The 13,890-nt window shown below is 43.6% G+C and overlaps 1 protein-coding gene across 6 annotated transcripts; it reads right to left on the reverse strand.

The window, feature by feature from the left end:
• Positions 1-1,634: 1,634 nt before the first annotated feature.
• Positions 1,635-13,611, reverse strand: LOC121586223 (caspase-2). 6 transcript variants are annotated; one of them, XM_041902753.2, is made up of 12 exons: positions 13,557-13,586; positions 12,971-13,037; positions 12,666-12,822; positions 12,095-12,271; positions 9,905-9,977; positions 9,252-9,343; positions 8,340-8,522; positions 7,833-7,961; positions 7,646-7,736; positions 7,333-7,521; positions 3,681-3,790; positions 1,635-3,565 (listed from the first exon to the last, which is right to left on the reverse strand). In XM_041902753.2, the coding sequence occupies exons 3-12, from the start codon at positions 12,816-12,818 to the stop codon at positions 3,431-3,433; spliced, it is 1,332 nt and encodes a 443-aa protein (XP_041758687.1). In that variant the 5' UTR covers positions 12,819-12,822; positions 12,971-13,037; positions 13,557-13,586; the 3' UTR covers positions 1,635-3,430. The 6 variants fall into 6 exon arrangements, with proteins under 6 accessions (XP_041758687.1, XP_041758688.1, XP_041758689.1 ...); XM_041902754.1 differs by having other exon boundaries at positions 12,971-13,033; positions 13,557-13,575; XM_041902755.1 differs by lacking the exon at positions 12,971-13,037 and having other exon boundaries at positions 12,666-12,819; positions 13,557-13,611.
• Between the last annotated feature and the right edge of the window lie 279 nt (positions 13,612-13,890).

Below are 13,890 nucleotides of genomic sequence, written 5' to 3' on the forward strand. Positions count from 1 at the left end.
TTGGGATGGTGTTCTTGGGGTTGTACTCATCCTTCTTCTTCCTCCAAACACGGCGAGTGGAGTTTAGACCAAAAAGCTATATTTTTGTCTCATCAGACCACATGACCTTCTCCCATTCCTCCTCTGGATCATCCAGATGGTCATTGGCAAACTTCAGACGGGCCTGGACATGCGCTAGCTTGAGCAGGGGGACCTTGCGTGCGCTGCAGGATTTTAATCCATGACGGCGTAGTGTGTTACTAATGGTTTTCTTTGAGACTGTGGTCCCAGCTCTCTTCAGGTCATTGACCAGGTCCTGCCGTGTAGTTCTGGGCTGATCCCTCACCTTCCTCATGATCATTGATGCCCCACGAGGTGAGATCTTGCATGGAGCACCAGACCGAGGGTGATTGACCGTCATCTTGAACTTCTTCCATTTTCTAATAATTGCGCCAACAGTTGTTGCCTATTGTCCTGTAGCCCATCCCAGCCTTGTGCAGGTCTACAATTTTATCCCTGATGTCCTTACACAGCTCTCTGGTCTTGGCCAATGTGGAGAGCTTGGAGTCTGTTTGATTGAGTGTGTGAACAGGTGTCCGTTATACAGGTAACGAGTTCAAACAGGTGCAGTTAATACAGGTAATGAGTGGAGAACAGGAGGGCTTCTTAAAGAAAAAAAAAAAACGAATAGGTCTGTGAGAGCCGGATTTCTTACTGGTTGGTAGGTGATCAAATACTTATGTCATGCAATAAAATGCAAATAAATTACTTAAAAATCATACAATGTGATTTTCTGGATTTTTGTTTTAGATTCCGTCTCTCACAGTTGAAGTGTACCTATGATAAAAATGACAGACCTCTACATGCTTTGTAAGTAGGACAACCTGCAAAATTGGCAGTGTATCAAATACCTTTTCCCCGTCAGCAATCTGTAATGGACTTCCCTAGGCCAGATGTAGCCGTCACCATAATGCACATGGCCATCTATCCCATATAATGGTTTTCAGTCTGGGTTGTAGGGGTGCATCACAATAGTCTAAAGTAGTTCTCTCTCTATTGTGTTTACTGATGAGAGAGAGAGAGAGAGAGAGAGAGAGAGAGAGAGAGAGAGAGAGAGAGAGAGAGAGAGAGAGAGACAGAGAGACAGAGAGAGAGAGAGAGACAGAGAGACAGAGAGACAGACAGAGAGAGAGACAGAGAGACAGAGAGAGAGAGAGAGAGAGAGAGAGAGGGGCCCGACCAATCCCTTAAACCCTTCTCTGCTTTGGAGACCACACGCCACCGCATAACAACCTAATCTCACTAATCAAAATGTGTCACTCTGACCGAGGGCGAGTGTGAGATGTGTGTGAGGCAGAATGACTATGGACAGCTGGCTGAGGCACTACCTGATACACAGAGAACATTATCACAGTGGTGGTGCTCAGTGTGTGACTCATGATGCATATCATAGTCATGAAATACTCCTTACTACAGGGTTATGAGTTATACTATACCAGTATACTGAGAGGGGGACAGGATGTACACAGATATAAACAAACAACAACGAGAGATCAAAATATAATATCATGCAGTGTACATATGTACAGCGCTCTCTCGTACAGTTTCACACACACAGCACACAGTGCATGTCAACACAACTCATAGAAAGTCAATTCATAGAAAAAACAGAGGGTTGTTTATTTTCTTGAACATTTGGCAGTCTTTGTTTTCCACATAAATACAGTCATCTTCTCCCCCATCCCCAGCAGATCCTTATCTTATGGCAGTGAACCCCAGCCATCAGTACTTCACTTTCAAGGGATAGCCACCTTCACCACAAAATCCACTTTCTGAACATTTACAATAACAACAAATATGACTTTCCCCCCATACCTGTTGTGTAGATACTGCCATATTGTACACATTAAGTTTGAACTAACTGAACTAGAGGCTTCAAACCAAATGGAAAACTTCTAACAAACTGGCAAACTTTGATTTTGGGGTGAACTGTCCATAGAATTAGAATACTAATTTAATAGGATCTCTATGGAACTGTCCCTTTTAAAGATGGGCACACCGCGCTGTCTCTGTGATTGGTTGGTCAACAGCTTCATTCATACAATTCATACACTGCTCATTCTGAGAAACATCAATATTGCTGCTCATACACTTGCATGTGATGCATTGTCTTATATAAATGATCAACCAAGTATTTTAAAGACAATACTTAATACATCTTTCACATGGCACACATTGCTACAGAATATTGCATATCAAATTTCTAAGGAAAATAAAGTAGCTGCTTTAAAATCAATCCATATATCTTTAAACATCCATGTACATCCATTTTGTGAACTGAAATCTTAATGGTCAAAGAAACATTGACAGTGGATAACTTAGATCTCAAGTTGACCAGAGATCACAAGCAGTTACATAGAATTCTAATATAATTCATTGGTGTGACTACATATAAATGTAACTAATCCCCCCCAAAATGTGACACATTTCTTTCATCACATCTAAGTAATAACAGTCTGGTTACAAAAATTATTCTATATGCCATAAGGCAACTTGATGTAAAGACGTGCCCTAACTTGTTTACATAGTAAGCCCCTCATGGAGGTACAGAGATTGGAGGGGGAAGGAGGACGGTTGTTTGTGAGAGAAATGGTCATGACTCCATTACACTCGTTGGATCAATAACACATCAAATCATTGCTAACAAACTGGAATCTCCCAATATCATATCTACTTGTTCCAATATCCTTCAGTGGAAGACTCAAGATTACTAGGATGAGGGGGTAAAAACGGTAAGGTATTGAAATGCAGCTCCCTCTATGCTGCATCATCAGCCAACAACTCTACACTGCCATCTGTCTGCCCATCAGGTGGACACGGATACATACCTTCATTTGGTCAGGGGGATTTCGTATTCTAATGCATATAACATTATGCATGTTATAATAAACATTTTTTCATACAAAAAGGGGACAAGGGCTTTAAAATTCTTACAAAAAAGAGCTTCAAAAGGATTTGATACAAATATATCTGCATACAAAATACATGTTTAAAAAAAGAATCATCTTGAAACCCAAAAGATACTGTTTAGTACGAAATTAAAAGCGAAAGATTTAAATATACTCTGGTGTGTTAGCTAGCTAAAATTATTTCATAGAACATTTCAATCCCATTCATAACTGGCACAGATAAACATACAGGAAGCTTAGCTGATAGGTAGGTACACACATAAGCTGCATACCAGTAACGTATACTTCATGCCCATTACCAAGTACATATATTTACATAAACTTGTTCCATTTTCCTTTCCAAGAGTTTGTCTGTGAGAGGGAATTTGCACAGCAAATGTGAATGAATGAATCCTCTATGAGTGTGTATAACAGTGTGTGTGTGTGTCAGTAGTGGGTGCGGTGTGTGTGTGACGATGTAGGTGCGCCGGAATGTGTGTGTGTCAGTACTGAGGGTGGTACTTGGGGAACAGGTAGAGGTCTTTGCAGAGGGAGCTGGTGAATTCAGACATCTCCTTACAGCGATGGTGGGGGGTGCCAGGAGCATAGCCTTCTCTTTCTTTAATACGACCATTCACCTGGGGACAGAGGTTACAAAAGGTTACTAGCACTGAATTTGCTGATAACTACTTTATTGAGGGAAAATGCACTTACTATGACAGTGATATGTGGTGTGTGTTTGTTTGTGTTTACCTGCACCAGTATGTCTGATAGGTGTGTGTCTCTGGCTCTGAAGCGGAGTGCTGAGTTGAGCTCTTGGATGAACCAGGATCCTCTCTTGGTGTTCCTCATGGCTGCAGTGCCTAGTAGGGACCAACAAACTACATTACCTAGTAGGGACCAACACACTACATTACCTAATAGGGACCAACAGACACTACATTACATTTACTATATTACATTTACATTTACATTTTAGTCATTTAGCAGACGCTCTTATCCAGAGCGACTTACAGTTAGTGAGTGCATACATTATTTTATTATTTTTTTCATACTAGCACCCCGTGGGAATCGAACCCACAACCCTGGCGTTGCAAACGCCATGCTCTACCAACTGAGCTACATCCCTGCCGGCCATTCCCTCCCCTACCTGGATGACGTTGGGCCAATTGTGCACCCCCCCATGGGTCTCCCGGTCACGGCCGGCTACGACAGAGCCTGGATTTGAACCAGGATCTCTAGTGGCACAGCTAGCACTGCGATGCAGTGCCTTAGACCACTGCGCCATTCGGGAGAGTTGGTCCCTACATTACCTAGTAGGGACCAACACACTACATTACCTAGTAGGGACCAACACACTACATTATCTAACAGGGACCAACAGACACTGCATTACCTAGTAGGGACCAACAGACGCTACATTACCTAGTAGGGACCAACAGACGCTACATTACCAAGTAGGGACCAACACACTACATTACCTAGTAGGGACAAACAGACGCTACATTACCTAGTAGGGACTAACAGACGCTACATTACCTAGTAGGGACCAACAGACGCTACATTACCTAGTAGGGACCAACAGACGCTACATTACCTAGTAGGGACCAACAGACGCTACATTACCTAGTAGGGACCAACAGACAATACATTACCTAGTAGGGACCAACACACGCTACATTACCTAGTAGGGACAAACAGACGCTACATTACCTAGTAGGGACCAACAGACGCTACATTACCTAGTAGGGACCAACACACGCTACATTACCTAGTAGGGACCAACACACGCTACATTACCTAGTAGGGACCAACAGACGCTACATTATCTAGTAGGGACCAACAGACGCTACATTACCTAGTAGGGACCAACAGACGCTACATTACCTAGTAGGGACCAACAGACAATACATTACCTAGTAGGGACCAACACACGCTACATTACCTAGTAGGGACAAACAGACGCTACATTACCTAGTAGGGACCAACAGACGCTACATTACCTAGTAGGGACCAACACACGCTACATTACCTAGTAGGGACCAACACACGCTACATTACCTAGTAGGGACCAACACACGCTACATTACCTAGTAGGGACCAACAGACGCTACATTATCTAGTAGGGACCAACAGACGCTACATTACCTAGTAGGGACCAACAGACGCTACATTACCTAGTAGGGACCAACAGACAATACATTACCTAGTAGGGACCAACACACACTACATTACCTAGTAGGGACCAACACACACTACATTACCTAGTAGGGCCCAACACACTACATTACCTAGTAGGGCCCAACACACTACATTACCTAGTAGGGCCCAACACACTACATTACCTAGTAGGGCCCAACACGCTACATTACCTAGTAGGGACAAACAGACACTACATTACCTAGTAGGGACCAACAGACACTACATTACCTAGTAGGGACCAACAGACACTACATTACTTAGTAGGGACCAACACACACTACATGACCTAGTAGAGACCAACACACTACATTATCTAGTAGAGACCAACAGACACTACATTACCTAGTAGGGACCAACAGACACTACATTACCTAGTAGGGACCAACAGACACTACATTACCTAGTAGGGACCAACAGACACTACATTACCTAGTAGGGACCAACAGACACTACATTACCTAGTAGGGACCAACAGACACTACATTACCTAGTAGGGACAAACACACTACATTATCTAGTAGAGACCAACAGACACTACATTACCTAGTAGAGACCAACAGACACTACATTACCTAGTAGAGACCAACACACTACATTACCTAGTAGGGCACAACAGACACTACATTACCTAGTAGGGACCAACAGACGCTACATTACCTAGAAGGGACCAACACACTACATTATCTAGTAGAGACCAACACACTACATTATCTAGTAGAGACCAACACACTACATTACCTAGTAGGGCCCAACAGACATTACATTACCTAGTAGGGCCCAACACACTACATTACCTAGTAGGGAGAAACAGACGCTACATTACCTAGTAGGGACCAAACAGACACTACATTACCTAGTAGGGACCAACAGACACTACATTACCTAGTAGGGACCAACATACACTACATTACCTAGTAGGGACCAACAGACACTACATTACCTAGTAGGGACCAACAGACACTACATTACCTAGTAGAGACCAACAGACACTACATTACCTAGTAGGGACAAACACACTACATTACCTAGTAGGGCCCAACACACTACATTACCTAGTAGGGCCCAACACACTACATTACCTAGTAGGAACCAACATATGCTACATTACCTAGTAGGGCCCAACAGACGCTACATTACCTAGTAGGGATCAACAGACACTACATTACCTAGTAGGGATCAACAGACACTACATTACCTAGTAGGGCCCAACAGACACTACATTACCTAGTAGGGCCCAACACACTACATTACCTAGTAGGGCCCAACACACTACATTACCTAGTAGGGACCAACACACTACATTACCTAGTAGAGACCAACACACTACATTACCTAGTAGAGACCAACAGACACTACATTACCTAGTAGAGACCAACACACTACATTACCTAGCAGGGACCAACAGACGCTACATTACCTAGTAGGGACCAACAGACGCTACATTACCTAGTAGGGACCAACAGACACTACATTACCTAGTAGGGACCAACACACTACATTACCTAGTAGGGACAAACACACTACATTACCTAGTAGAGACCAACACACTACATTACCTAGTAGAGACCAACAGACACTACATTACCTAGTAGGGACCAACACACACTACATTACCTAGTAGGGACCAACACACTACATTACCTAGTAGGGACAAACACACTACATTATCTAGTAGAGACCAACACACTACATTACCTAGTAGGGCCCAACAGACACTACATTACCTAGTAGAGACCAACAGACACTACATTACCTAGTGGGGACCAACAGACACTACATTACCTAGTAGGGACCAACACACTACATTACCTAGTAGAGACCAACACACTACATTACCTAGTAGGGACCAACACTACATTGCCTAGTAGGAACCAACAGATGCTACATTACCTAGTAGGGACCAACAGACACTACATTACCTAGTAGGGACCAACAGACACTACATTACCTAGTAGGGACCAAAACTACATTGCCTAGTAGGAACCAACAGATGCTACATTACCTAGTAGGGACCAATAGACACTACATTACCTAGTAGGGACCAACACGCACTACATTACCTAGTAGGGACCAACACGCACAACATTACCTAGTAGGGACCAACACGCACACAATACCAAATATTCCAACATTCACCATATACACATCATAAACCAACAGACAACACACGTAAGCATGCACACACACACACACACACACACACCTTTGAGGGAGGCGAAACCGCAGATCATGTCGGAGCGCTGGGGCAGTTTGACTCTGAGCCTGCCTCTCTCCTCCGTCTGCCTGGTGTCTCCATCCCCCTCTCCCTCCCTCCCTGCATCCCTCTGTTCACAGCCAGGAGACTGGGTCCTCTCTGGCCCGTCTGACTGCTCCACACCACAGTCCATCTCCTCTGGAGGGAGACCAAGAGAAGACTGATTAGAAGAAGAGAACAGGGGAGAGACAAAAAGAGCGAGGGAGGGTTGGGGAAAGGGAAGGAGGGAGAGTGTGGGCAGAGAGATCATGTGTGAGCTCACCTCCTCTGCAGGCCTGGATGAAGAACATCTTGGGTTTATTCTGCAGTAGAGGACAGTGCGCGTTGTCAAACGCCTCAAACACCCAGTCTAACTGAGAGAGAAAGACAGAGATTAAATTAATATCATCATCAGAGAGAAAGGGTTTCACTCTCAACTGAACGAAAGGCTTTCACTCTCACACACACACCTCCAGTAGCTGTCCGTCTGTGCCGTAGATAGCCCCCTCTACTCCATGGGACAGCAGACACACCACACAGCTGGATAGTGTCTGGTGCTCCTGCCGTCTGCCAAACTGCTCAATGCACGCCCGCATGCCCTGTCAGGGAGAGAGAGTGATCAATCAATCAATCAAGTATTAAACTATATTCTAATTACATAGCACTGTTAGAATTATTTTGATACATTTTGTCACAAAGTGCAAGCTCCACTAGTTATACAGAGGAAGTGTAGAGGTGTAAATTCACCCTTTGTTCTTTGCATTGTAAACAAATGGTAATGGTAAGACCAATGCTACAAACAGCTGTCTCCACTAGCTAACCCCATAACTCTAATAGCCCACGGGTCTATGTGAAGGTCACTGATTGAAGCTAGTGGGGGATCCACTGATATAGTCCATGTTGGTTGAAGCACTGTTGTGCTGCTAAACCTTTGGCACCACCGTCTTACTCTGTGTGTGTGTGTGTGTGTGTGTTACCTGCGCTGTGAGGTCTCTCCGGACGGTGACTATGTAGTCCAGCTCAGTGAACACCTTCCTGAGGACCTCCTCGTCCACTTCCCCTCCCCTCCTGGAGTCCAGGTCAGGAGCAGCACAGGGGTCAAAGGACACGTTACTGATCACCAAGGCCTGGCCACGAGGACTGGACACCATACTGTAGGACTGGAGGGGAGAGAAAGGGAGAAAGAGAGGACAGAAGGAAAATAATGATGTGCATAAGTTGCTGCTGTTCTCAGCACTGTTTGTTGTGGTTTCTGTCCCTGTACTTCAGTGACAGTTTTACACCCCAGTGGAGCTCAGAGACGAGTCATCCCCAACCTGAGCAGGTTTACAAAGACTTGAACATATGGGCTGGGGGAATTCTCCCCGTTTCTGTTTCCTGTCAAACTGACTGTGGTTTAGACAAACACTGTCTTCTACGGACCAGTGGGACTCCCCTGGTACTGTCTAAACTCTGTCTATACTGCAGAAGTCTAATAGCTGAGATGGATGCGCTCCTGTCTGTTTAGATTGGAGACACTTCAACAGCTGTTACAAGTTGAGGTGGATGAATAGGAAGATCTGCTCTGCTGCTCCTTAGAAATACCTTGGGGGACAATGCAGCTAAACAGCAGCTAGAAACACATTCTGGACACAGGAAGTGCATGCATGTGTTTGTTGCAAAGGTGCATGTTGCAGTGGCTGCTGCCTTGAAACTAAATGCCCTAGGGGATTGCATAAAGTTGCATTGTATTGTAACAGTTGTATTTGCAGTGAAAAAATATACAGTAGTTAACACAACATTCATTGTCTCAGGTAAGAGACACCAGACAGAGACTGTGTTTTACCTGTTTGCACTGACATGGTACAGACAGGTGATTTACCTGTTTGTATTAACAGTGAGCGCTGTACCTGTAGGCAGCGTGAGCGGTAGAAGTCTTGTGTACAGGGAAGAACAGGGGTGGTGATGGGACTGTCTGCATCCAGACACATCTCCATTGACACTGAAACACATATCAGGACAACATTACACCCTGCATGTATTTCATACCATAAAATACACTAGTGGAGACCAACAATTACAAGAATGCTTATCAGAGCAGGGTTCCATTCAAGGTCACAACGTTTCTGCATTGAAAGGGAAGTTCATAGTGCATCGTTAGCAACAGTTTAAGCAAATATAATGGTGTTGTAACAACCTTTGTACTACAGCTATGTGAGCAAGTCACATGGGCGTGGTACCTGCAGGTGCAGAGACTGGCTGGGCAGTAGCACTACACACCACGGCTATATCACACTTCTTCCCACACTGATACAATTATAAAACTAGACTCAATAGGGACATTTTCATTTACACAGTTTTATTGGATTTATAAAAAATTGCTTTTTATAAAAGACTGAGTTGCAAGCCAACAAACAGAATAATTACATTGATTTTATTTTTTCCAAACAACCACACAAACAACCCCTCCCACTTCCCACGATCTCCTAGGAAACGTGCAAATATTGTGAATGAAACAACTGTGATCTTGAATGCACCCAGCTCAGATGACTGCTCTACTCACCTTGTGTTCTGGCTCTCTTGGCTGCAACCTTCCCCTCCTGGGTGGGCAGTGGTAGGGGAGAGTCCACATACCTCTGAAGGACAAAGGAAATTGAGAATTTAACCATGTTTTAATTTACCATTGACATCAATACAATCTGAACATTTATAGGTAAAACCAGTTCATTCCTGATTTTACTGCCTCATTCTTGCCTGCAGTGTGAATACCAAAAAATCCAGAGGAGGGTTGGGAGTGGTGGATGACTCTCACCTCTCTCCCTATCCCCCTCTTTCTTCCTGTTACAGCAGTCTGTAGCTTGGGTTGGGAGTGTTGTGGCTACTTCTTTCTCTGGTGACTATCTGGGAACTCTGGGGGACACAGTCTGTAGTAGGGTTGAATGGCGGGAACCCGGTTACCGAGATTTACCGCCCAAAACCACTCCCTTTTCCCGGGATAAATAACTGCGAGAAACCGGTAAATTATAATAAATTATTAATATGAACAGCATGGCGTGAAATGGAATTGTTAAATGACACGCAATGTCTAAATCTGGCTTCTCTACGGCCGCTGAATGATGAATCAACGCTCAGGGTGGGGACAGGCAGCCCATCTCAGTATGGAGCGCAGTTCACAATGCATGTAGACCTATCATCTCATCATGGTCACTTTTTTCCTTGTGACAGGTAGGCCTACATTTGCTGCAGCATAGCCTATGCTACAGTAATATAAAGACCGAATGTGCGTCTAATTTACCCATCTCCATCTGGCTTTCGGGGTCACCTTGTTTTTAAAAAAAATATTTTTTGTTTTTATTGCAGCTCCAGATTTTGGTGGGTTATGCATAATAAGCTTCTAACTTATAGCCTCTGTCTCTTGCGCAATACACAAGCACCTGTGCTCCGCTGGCCTCTCCTTAAAAAACGCTCCTTAGCTCTTAGAGTCCCATGCAGGAAAAGCTAGACTAGACAATCTTTTTAGCATTTCTTATACCAATAGACTTTTCGAATAAGCTATTTTTTGCTGAATGTTAAATACAACAGCCAATCGAACTCACAGGTAGTTTGAAAGAAGAGTGAACACGCGATGGCGGTAGGCTATAGCAGTTATTTATTCAGACCCATAACCATTCAATCTTCGTGAAGAGAAGTGAAAGCCTTCTGCATCCAATTCTAGTCCAATATTATTCAAGGTGTCATTAGAATGATGAAGATAAGGACAACAAAACGTATTTAATTTATCTGTTGAAAGCGAGGAAGGAATGAAGCAACAGAGAGAATAACATTAGGGGAAATATTATGAAAGGTATATATACGCGATAGCCTACTAATTATACAAATAGGTCCTATTATATTTCAAAATTAAAATCAAATTCACTAGCCTATACTTTGTAGGCCGCATGTGCTGCATCAGAATCGCAAGTTCTCTTCTGCTTTATCATGGATTGAACGATGTGCATAATTCCAGTCCATATAATACAATAGAATAATATAGTTCACACTCAAAAAGATTAGCCTACTGGAGCTAGTTTCATTTATTTACCCAAGCGAGCATATAGCTAGCTACATCTATGTGCTTCAATGTTTTTCTGTCGTGCGTAATGTGCAGTAGCCTATATTATATAGATAATGGCACAATCATTTGGGGTTTTTGGGGTTTGGGTTCATTAAATGTCGTTAATGTAGGGCTAATAAAATGTACTTAACATATGGCTCATCAGGCTCAGGTAGCATTAGGTTTTAATTTTTATAACATATTTATATGCTTTTGAATGACACTTCCGGTTTTGGCGGGAAATAGTTTTTTTTTTTTTCCCTCGGGGTGGAACATTTGTAAAATACCAGGAAAAGATTCAACCCTAGTCTGTAGCTTGGGTTAGGTGTGGGCTAGTCTCACCTCTTTTTCTTCATCCCTCTTTCTCACTGCTTTTGACTGGGGTCTTTGTGAATGGGGCATAGCGGTCTGAAGCTTGGATTGGGTATGTTGTAGAACTCACCTCCTCAGCCCTGTATTTCACCCTATCTGTCTGGGGACACTGTGAGTAAGGGGCACAGTTTGAGGCTTAGGTTGGTTGTGGCACTCACCCCTCTCTCTCTCCATACCTACCCTCTCCCTCCATGTCTACATTCTCCCTTTCTATCTTTGTCCTTCTGCCCGTCTGTCTGGATCAATATCTGATTATTGTGTGTGGTGTGGCACCCAGTGCCCACTCACCTGTCTCTCTCTGTCCCTCTCCCTGCTGTCTCTCTCTGGTGACTCTGTGAGCAGTGCACATAGGTGCTGTTGCTCTGTGTCTCTCAGTGCTGAGCAGAAGCTGCTGAAGGCTCTGGGACCACGCTTGGGGAGCAGGGACAGCAGACGCCAGCCCCGCTTGTGGGAGGTCGGCTCCGCCTGGGGAACAACGGATATCAACAGAGATTAGAAAAAATGGAAAGTCAAAGACAAGGTAATCTACACCAGGGTTTCCCTAACTTTGTCCTGGGGCGCCCCCTGGGTGCACGTTTTGGTTTTAGCCCTAACACTACACCTGATTCAAATAACCAACTCATCATCAAGCTTTGAACCATGCACACAGGGGGGGCCCAAAACCGAGTTTCAAGGACCGAGTTTGGGAAACCCTGATCTACGCTAACATTCACATTTGATTACATGACTGAAGTTAATGACATAAATCAACAAGAAGACATTTGGGCCATAAATGCATTAATTTTTGGGAAGTTGATAGTGTCATAAGTCACCTGGTAGTAGTATCGAGCTACGAAATTTAACATGGTGAACAACATACCAGGATGCTTTCTGCCATACTGTCGGTAAGAATGTCGTCTGCCTGCAGCGACTGAATTAACAGCTCGTCCACCACCATCTCTTTGCAGAGGGTCACAGAGCGTTTCCGAAGCGCTCTTCTGTCTAGTTCCAACATACCGCATTCCCCCAACATTCTGCTACGAGACAAGACACAGGAAAACGCTTTATTTACTATCAACTTCCATTCTTCTTGCAAAACCGTGGCGCGGTATATAGGCCTAGCTTCTCAACAACAACGTGTTACTCATTGGCATTGTCTCTAGCTATTAGAATAGTTCAACTTACCTTGTTTTCTAAATCGGAGTGGTAAGGATGGTGAATGTGTCTTTCTGTAAGATAACTAGCTAGCTGTCTGGATGAATACGAGAAAGTAATTGGTAGCTAGATATATCTCCTATTCTTTCCAAAGTCCGGCAACACTCAGCAAGAGCAGATAATTACAATGGCTGTCAGGTAGCCAGCTGTCTCCAGTTAACGTTAGCTAGCTAGCTAACAATTAATGTGTGGAGTAAAAGTTGACGTCTGAACAATACTAAATTGTAAGCTATTGCATAAAAACAGGTAGCTATGCCTAAGAAAATGTTTCTAAATGTAAGCAAATGTTAACAGTTCTCTATCAATCAGTATCGTTGCATTTCTCAAAACAATATACATTTAACTTTAGATATGCAACTGCAAATAACTAACGTTAGCCAGTCAGGTTCGCATAACGCTAACGTTACATCGGCATGCTAATGTCGGTTGCTCTTTTTTCGTGGATTAAAACCATTCTGAACACTTTAAATGTTCATCTGCTCCTAAACCATGTCCTTTAAACTAGATCGCTAACTGTATTTGAAGTTATTTCGCACAAATGTACAACATAACGTACCGTACTAAACCAACTTCCGCGCCTCTGCAATGTGAGAAATTGTAGCGGGAGTGGTCAAAATTATTTGTTTTGGATAATAGCCAATGACAGTTCGGGGAATTTGGAGTGACGTTTTCCTGGGCGAATACAAGTCAAGGTCCCCAGGGTGAGTGCGTGGTTGGAAACGTATTAATCAAATGCAATTTGAATTTGAATCTGTGGTTACAGTAAATAATCAACCAATTGATAAGAAGAACATGGAAGACTGACATAAACAGCTATCTAATGGTTAAACTAAGTGGAGAGGATGGCATGTCATTGGTAGGAAATAAGGGAGTGGGTTTCAGGAATGAAC

This window comes from Coregonus clupeaformis, unplaced genomic scaffold (assembly GCF_020615455.1).
Source record: "Coregonus clupeaformis isolate EN_2021a unplaced genomic scaffold, ASM2061545v1 scaf0148, whole genome shotgun sequence".
In the NCBI taxonomy this organism is placed as follows: domain Eukaryota; kingdom Metazoa; phylum Chordata; class Actinopteri; order Salmoniformes; family Salmonidae; genus Coregonus; species Coregonus clupeaformis.